The sequence below is a fragment of the Trypanosoma grayi genome (assembly GCF_000691245.1).
Source record: "Trypanosoma grayi strain ANR4 Tgr_446_V1, whole genome shotgun sequence".
Classification (NCBI taxonomy): Eukaryota; Euglenozoa; class Kinetoplastea; order Trypanosomatida; family Trypanosomatidae; genus Trypanosoma; species Trypanosoma grayi.
In genome coordinates, this window is record NW_008826065.1 from 1 (window position 1) to 7,748 (window position 7,748).

At 56.0% G+C, this 7,748-nt stretch overlaps 4 protein-coding genes across 4 annotated transcripts; all 4 read right to left on the bottom strand.

The window, feature by feature from the left end:
• Window positions 1-1,247: 1,247 nt before the first annotated feature.
• On the bottom strand, window positions 1,248-2,813 carry DQ04_04461000 (putative quiescin sulfhydryl oxidase; the record flags this gene model as incomplete). The annotated part of the gene is made up of 1 exon (XM_009313586.1): window positions 1,248-2,813. The coding sequence occupies one exon, from the start codon at window positions 2,811-2,813 to the stop codon at window positions 1,248-1,250; it is 1,566 nt and encodes a 521-aa protein (XP_009311861.1).
• Window positions 2,814-3,028: 215 nt separating this feature from the next.
• Window positions 3,029-3,544, bottom strand: DQ04_04461010 (hypothetical protein; the record flags this gene model as incomplete). The annotated part of the gene is made up of 1 exon (XM_009313587.1): window positions 3,029-3,544. One exon carries the CDS (start codon window positions 3,542-3,544, stop codon window positions 3,029-3,031), a length of 516 nt encoding a protein of 171 aa, XP_009311862.1.
• Window positions 3,545-3,842: 298 nt separating this feature from the next.
• Window positions 3,843-5,993, bottom strand: DQ04_04461020 (surface protease GP63; the record flags this gene model as incomplete). The annotated part of the gene is made up of 1 exon (XM_009313588.1): window positions 3,843-5,993. One exon carries the CDS (start codon window positions 5,991-5,993, stop codon window positions 3,843-3,845), a length of 2,151 nt encoding a protein of 716 aa, XP_009311863.1.
• An 821-nt stretch (window positions 5,994-6,814) lies between these two features.
• Window positions 6,815-7,648, bottom strand: DQ04_04461030 (ribosome recycling factor; the record flags this gene model as incomplete). The annotated part of the gene is made up of 1 exon (XM_009313589.1): window positions 6,815-7,648. One exon carries the CDS (start codon window positions 7,646-7,648, stop codon window positions 6,815-6,817), a length of 834 nt encoding a protein of 277 aa, XP_009311864.1.
• Window positions 7,649-7,748: the final 100 nt, after the last annotated feature.

Genomic DNA, 7,748 nt, shown 5'->3' on the forward strand with positions numbered 1-7,748 from the left:
CCAGCCGTATCCTCAATAGTAAAATCCAGCTCCGACACACCAAGACACTCGCAAACACCGTCCTCATTGAGGATTACACCCTCCGTGGCCTCGCGACTCAGCAGGTGCCACAAACGGAGGCGCGTGGCCTCAGCTGTGGCGTACGTGACGCCCAATCTCTCATGCTTGTACGTTGCGTTCGGTGTAAGTGTGTAGTGGCGGTGCTGCAGGGGCATTTGCGCCGCTATAAGCAGCTTTATCGGCGCCTGAACCTTCACATGGGACTCCAGTGACTTTGTTGCTGTTGTGGTAGTGGTTGTTTCTGTCTTCGTTGTCGCTGTCGTCTTCATTGCGAACCCACATGGTACCAGCTCATTACGCATCGCCGTGTAGAACGCACCGGCCTTGTAATTGCCGCGCACCGTCGGCAGCGCCATATAATTCTCGCCGAGAGCGTCCAGTTCATGAAGACGCCGCACACACATCGCGTAGGCGCCAACCGCGACGTACGACACGACGTATCGCGTGAGCCGGCCGTCGACGCGCACCTCCCACAGCGGGACGGGCTCCAGACGCCCCACCACGAAAGCCGACACGGACCGCTCCGCCGAGTAGACGCCAAGCGACGTTGCGATGGAGTTTTGAAGTCCACATGGCACTGGCACGATCGGCACAGTGATGAACGGCCGCCCAGGCGTCGCCGCAATGGCGTTCACGGCAGAGCTAATAGTACCGTCACCGCCGCACACCGCAATCACATCTGCAGTACCCGCATGCATGTTTAAGGCGTGTAGAATGTCCTTCTCCGGCACGCATACGTCGTGATGAGTGATTCCTGCCTTGTCAAGATATTGCTGAAGGGCACTCGCGAAGACCGAAAGGCCTTCCTGCGCCCCGCTGCGAGTATTGATGACCGACAGACAGCGTTTAAACCGGCTCATTCCACATGCAGGTATGTAGGGCCGCGTGAAATTCCCTATACAGCACCTTTCTGATGCCTTTTCCCTCCTACCAACTCTCAACCATGCGCGTTGCCTGTGGGATACGTGACAGAACAAAGGGTCCGAAAGAGCAGCATGGACGTTCATCGCAGAAAAACATGAAATACGCCCACGCACGCAAATATTCACACGAGGACGCATGTAGTTTCAGAACAATGGATGAAGGCATAGTCACATCTTCCCACAAACAAGAAAAAGAGTCATGACAGGGTATGTGTTTCTTTCAGTGGGTAATGAAGTGTCAGCTGAAGGCTGATCGTTGTGTCTTCACACCCTAGAGCGGCGGCGGTGGGTCCCATATGGTGTAATATATTTCCCCCTGACACGCAGAATACCGGCGCTCACAATCCCAACAATCGTAAATCCCGTCAGAAATACGTGAAAAGGCATTGGGTTTTGCTGTGTCGTCCCTTCAGCGCCGCCCGGTGCTTTGCTGTTGCCTGTTGGTGCATTCACCGGCGCGAGACCAGATGGATTGGTAGGGCCGACTTCTTCTCGTTGAAGCGCGTCAGGGTCCCACTCATAACGTTTCTGCAGATACTTTGACACCTCCGCCTCGTCAAACGCACCACCTGGCTTGAGGCAACTGCTGCACATTGCAGAATCAGGAAACTGTCGCTTTGGCACAAAGGGGTCAGCTGCCCCTTTCACCTCTGCAAGGCGCGCGTTGACACTGTTATGGGCACGCCATAGCTGCATGACAGAGTCTCCATCCGGTTCAAAATTAAGCTGCAAGAAATGTCTACGACAATCCTCGCAGGTAAAGAAGAAACGCACATAGTTCCGTATCGTCTCCAGCGTTTTCACCTCAGCGTTCACTGTAAGAGAATGGAAAAGGAGCCACATTGCGCAAGGGAAACCACGGTACTCAACAGAAGAGCCCTTGCAGGTGCGCCATTGCACTTCACGCGGTTTCCCCTCAAATGGTATGTTAGCCGCAATGACAGCCTTCTGCCAGCGTGCCACGGAGAAAGCACCGCCGACCTCCATGCTCCGCACCGCGTCCAGCACCGCACCCGCCTCAAGCCCCGGCAGGGCGTGCTCAACAATGAGCAGAAAGTCCTTCAGCGCGCGCAGACGCTCCGGGGGGTCGAAGCCCATCAGTGCCACTTCATGCAGCAGCGTATAGAAGAAAGCGCCTGCGATATCAGTGGGGTACAGCTTTCTCGTTTCAACAAACGTGTCAGAAGAGGTATGACCAGGATGAATACGCTGATCCTTAATTTTGTAAAGTGTGTAGCGCATGTCCGCGCAACGCTCCATCGCGGCCCCGTCAAAGTGCATCGTCTGCTTTATTAGCCGACGTGTTTCCATCCGCAATTCGGAAAGCACGCTGTCACCGCTGCCCAACAGAAAACGCCGCATGTCATCGTTTGTGCAGGTCACATTAGTTCCAGCCGTGCAATTCGCGGGTAAGAATAGCATGAACATTGGCACCGCATCAATGCCATACGCACGGCACGTCTCCACCTCCGTTGCGCAGTTTAGGGCCGCGGCGGTGACCATACGTAACGGATCTTCCTCATGACACTCCTCCAGCCGTGTGGAGAAGCTGACGTACCTCGGGGCCACCGCTCTGCAGTGGCCACAGCCATCGTTGTAGAACATCACCGACCACGGGCACTTGTGGGCGCTGCGATGCACATTACGCCACAACCCTGCATCGAGCTCAACCACCGTCTTGGCACTCCTAAAAAGGCTGTGTCCCAGCTCCGGAGCAGTCACTTGCGCCTCCGCCGCACCAACCAGCAGCCAGCAAGAGCTCAAGAAGCACAACAGAAGAAGGCACCTCGTATACCCAAAGCCCCACAGCATCCGCCTCGCCCACATCATTAACGCTAAACGACACAAACACAAAGATCACAACAACAAACAATATTCCCACAATAAAACACAAAAAAGGGAGAAAGATACAGCCAACATAGACACAAACGTCAACCATATATACAACAAAGCAAATTCGCATTGCAACACAAACCCACAAAGAAATAAATACACAACAAAGGGAAAGAGGACACGGTGACCATCGCAAAGGCACCATAGCAGTGTTACGTTTGCCGGGCGGCAAAAGACGAAGGAGCTGCACGTCGGGTCGCTACGCAGAGGGTGCCGGCAGGGCGGCAAGGGGAGCACAACATCTGGGACAGCACAGGTGCAGACGCAGTGACAGTGGTAAGCACAGCGCCTGTGTTTTCGCTGTCCGCTAGAATCGCAGAAGTCACGCGAAGAGGCTCAGCACCCCCCACACCACCACGCCGCCCACCTACTACCACAACACGTAAAAACACGAATAGAAAAAAAACGAGAGAACAGAGTGAGGAGAAGCAAAGACTGGAGACAACACGCAGCACAAAAACACAGTCACGCCATCGCATCAGCGCCGCAGCAAATCCAAAATAAAAACACAGTGGCACAGAGGGAATCAAAAAAAGGCAGCCACCCGCTCCCCACACCGCCGCACTCTGGGCATTTCGCACGCCTGGTACGTCTCTGCGGGAGGCTGCAGTCCGTATAGCGAAAACAAAAACAAAACCCGATGGATTTTTTCCAGAATGTCTCCGCATACAGAGAGATGTCATCGTCAACAGAGGCAACGGGTTGCCAGCTGTTGGCAAGACAGCACCCGTGGGGAGACTTTCAGCTGGCACGGCAGTTGGGGAACGACTCAGGCGCCCACCACAGCACAGTGGGTGTGCATGGGCGAAGCCGACTCCCGACACAAAGCCCTCACAGCAGCAAGCATTAGACAAGACAGACAAGCATTACAGGAAAGTTCAAAAAGAAAATGCGCGACAATAACAGCGCAGAGGGGGAAGGAGAAAAAAAAAGTGTATAGGTTATCTTACGTCAGCCACTTAACACTCAAAGCGCCACCACCGCCGAGGCAGCAGCGAAGACGAACAGAAGAGATGCAAAGACGGCAGAAGCAACGCTGCCGTCGGCGTTTCCGCCAACCACAATATTCTTGTCTTGAGGCGTGGCGACGCCGGGGAGACCCACGGGCAGCGGAGACTGGTTCAAATCCTCTTCGGCAGCCACCCCTTCCGTGCCAACGGCTTCGGTGGAGCTCGGTGCAGCAACATCGCTGGTGCTCCCGACCGTGGTGATGGTGCTCGAGTCCTCTTGGTACGTTCCGGTGGCCATATTCACCAGGGTCGCTGAGATGTCCATTTCAGATAGCGACGGTGGCGGGATGGGATCGCGGTGCTTCCCTTCCCGCGGCAGCATGGTGGTGCACACGTCGTCGTACAGAGGGCAGGCAATGCTGCCGCCCGCAGCAAAGTCGCCCCACGTCTTCAGGAAGCGTCCCTGCGGGCACAAGTAATACGTGGGGGCACCAGCGTAGCGGACGTACACGGAGCCGTACTCGCACGCCACCTCCACACATACGTCCCCCACCTTCTGGTCGCCCACCTTTAGGTCGTTCCCCCTCACGCACCGCGACGATGGGCCGACAACGCTCCCCAACATCTTGCTCGCATTGCCGCTCATGCACCCAGTGCCTGCACCGGCCACAATGACGGGGCAGTACTCCATCAGATCGTCCCTCAGGCCGCCCTTCTTGCCACTCTCGCCAAAGTACTGAAACACCTGGGGGGTATCAGCACGGCTCTCTTCAATACCACAATTCCCCAACGCCTGGAAGTCGCTCGTGCACTTCGGGGTGGCGGAGGCCTCCGTGCAGAACATTCCGGGGTAGTCAGTGTGCCCATTATCGACACACTTCTTCTCCAGCAGCGCGCACCCGGACCTGTTGCCCCACCGCATCGGCTCCGCCTTGCTCCAATTGGCGCGATAGTAGCCGAGCTCCACGAACACAGACATCGTTATCGCCGTGTAGTAGCCGGCACCGACATGGCCAGCCATCAGCTCGTCCTTCGCGTTGCGGCGCTTCCAGTGCGAGTTGTAGCCCAACCTCGCAGGCAGATTCCAGTCGTACGCCTCAGCGCGGCCGGCCGCAGCCACTCTGATGTCCTCCTGAGAGTCTGACGAATCGGCCATATCCTCCTCCAAAAAATCGCTGAGTGACACACGGGGCACCTTCGAGCGCATCAAGAGAGATCCTTCCGCAGGACTCGGCGTCCACGTCATCTCGTCCTCCAGCTCCATGCCAATGGTGCTTTCGCAGCTGTAGTGCCGCGCCGCCATAGCACGCGTGTTGTTGGAAGTCAAGAAATACGTTGGCTTGTCGCGCACAGTTCTCCTCTCCACCTTCAGGTTCGCGCTCTTCATGCCTTCCAGGTTGAACCCAAGCGTGTGCGCCATCTCGTGCGCAGCGACGCGTATCGCCTGCGGAGTGGTAGCGATGTGCCGCGGGTTGAAGTTGAGCACGCCAACCAGCGGACGGCCATCAGCATCCACCGCACAAACAGCCGACCACGCAAAGGCGGAAGACAAGGTAGGCGCAGCAGCGACGTACAGCATCATGTCAGTGTCTGGTACGCCTGCCTTCCCCTTGTGCTCCTCGGGCACCGCAAACTGACCGCAAACAGACCTCTCATCGAAGTTTGGCACGACCAAGGGTAAACCCCTGCGTGCCACAAACAGGCGCTCGGAGTGCAACTTGACGGCAGCGGGAAGAATCTTCTCCGTCAGGATCTTCTTCTTCTCCTCAGTGAGAACATCTTCACTCGTGCACTTCCACTCCTGGTCGCCAAAGGTCCTGATTGTTCTGTTCGCCTCAGTGCAGCGCCGGCTGTCCATATCCAGGTCCTTCGTGGACACATTGATGCGGATGGCGCTCCAGCCGTGTGAGGGCAGCTCCGTTACGTTTATCTTCCGTGCATCCCCAACCTCGCGGTCTCCTTCAAGCTCGTCAAGCCGCCCATCCTCGCGCGCGGAGGCCATCAACTGCATCTCAACGGCTTCAGTAGGGTTCGGCACGAAATCGGCAGACCCCACACCAAACAGAACTGGGACATAGTCGAATATGCAGCGGTGGCGTTCTGTTGTGGCGAGGCAGCCGGCGGCGCAGCAGAGGAGCAGCACCGTCAGGCACAGCAGGCGGCGCATTGGTGGTGTTTTACTCGCGGCTTAAAAGCAGGGCTTGCGTATGGATGAGGTAGACACAAAAACGAGAGAAATGGGTGAGTGCCTGTGAGCCGCAGGGCATAGCAGAAATAATAATAATTCCAAAACAAAAAAAGTGGGGCGAAGTCCTGTGGAGCGGTACCGATGCACACAGCCGACAGGAGGCCTGTCACGGCGGGGGGAGGAGCTTAGAGTAAGTTCGATGGGGTACAGCAGCGTCGGCGTTCTTCGCAGAGAAATCGTAGAAGTGTTACGTTTGCCGGGCGGCAGAAGACGAAGGAACGGCACGTCGGGTCGCTACGCAGAGGGTGCCGGCAGGGCGGCAAGGGGAGCAGAACATCTGGGACAGCACAGGTGCAGACGCAGTGACAGTGGTAAGCACAGCGCCTGTGTTTTCGCTGTCCGCATGATACTTCTACCTTGTTTCATTAGAGACGAGCCTGTGAGGCGGAATCCCCTGGCCAACGGTGAGGTCGTTAAATTCGTTGAAGACTTCATTGTTCTAACGTTATGGTGCTAATGATTGGAAGACGTTGAGTGTGCGTAGATGGCTGCATATGTGAGGATGTAGGGCTGCAGCGAGTAGTCATGGAGCCATGAGAGCTACTATTTCGTCTGCATAAAGAGATGTGAAGTAAAGTGTCGGAAGATGCACGTGATTTGTTTGCGCGCATGCAGAGAAGAAAAATACGTGCGATGGACGCTGATATACATTTGGGATGGTTAATTCGTCACGGATGAAAACATTGGTTCCCCTTCTGTACTTTTTGGGGGCTCTTCGTGCACCGCCTTCACGCCGGCTGTTACGCCCCAATATCTGACTCGTCGACGCCCATAGATGTCACATCGGCTGCTAGCTGCTCCAACTCCGCAACCTTCTGCTCCGTGAACGCGTTCACCGTCTCGTCCAACTGCACGTGGAGCTCCCGGGCGGCACCCTCGTCGATGCCAGCCCCCTGCAGCGCTTTGGACGCATTTGTGCGCACGTGTTTTATTTTTTGTCGGAATAGCGAAATTACCTGGTGTATTTCGGCTGCTGCCTTGTCACGGCGGCCTGTCGTTATTGGCGGCATCATGACTCTAATCTTCTGCTGCTCCTTTGTCACCTGCAGCGTCCCATCAAACCGCGTCACACGCTGCAGGATGGGGTTCGCGAAACTTGTGTTGTGGGGCACGATCTCCAGTGTTGAGTTACTCGTCTTGACGACCTGTGCCACCTTGGTGAGGAGAACCTTGTGGCCGCCGCCAACGTCAACCTCCAACAGTTCCAAGCACTTGGCCATGTTTAACACTTTCATCGCGCTCACGTTGGCACGTTCGAAGTGTTGCACGAACACATGCTCAAGCTCATCTGGCACATCCTCGTTAATGACCATTTCTGCGTCCTGCAGCAAGTTCTCCTTTGCTACTTTTTGTTCCCGCGTCTTTCCCATGCGACGCTCCGCCCGCTCGTCAAATGTCAGGCGACGCGACTCGCCACGATCTCCGCGGCGTATGTCTTTGCAGTGTATGTGCGTAGAGGCGATGCAGCGAGTAGCAGCATCAATGCGCGAGGTGGGATGGCGGTGCAGGTGCTGTGGCCATGCCAGACATCTGCTACAGGCAGCAACGGTCGATATGAAGAGAGCGCGCCGCATGATACCTTACCCAGTCATATATCAGACAGGAGAAAAGAAGAAGAGTAAGTTGTTGTTATGTTCACTCAGGTGGTAACTCTCTCTCTCTCTCTCTCTCTCT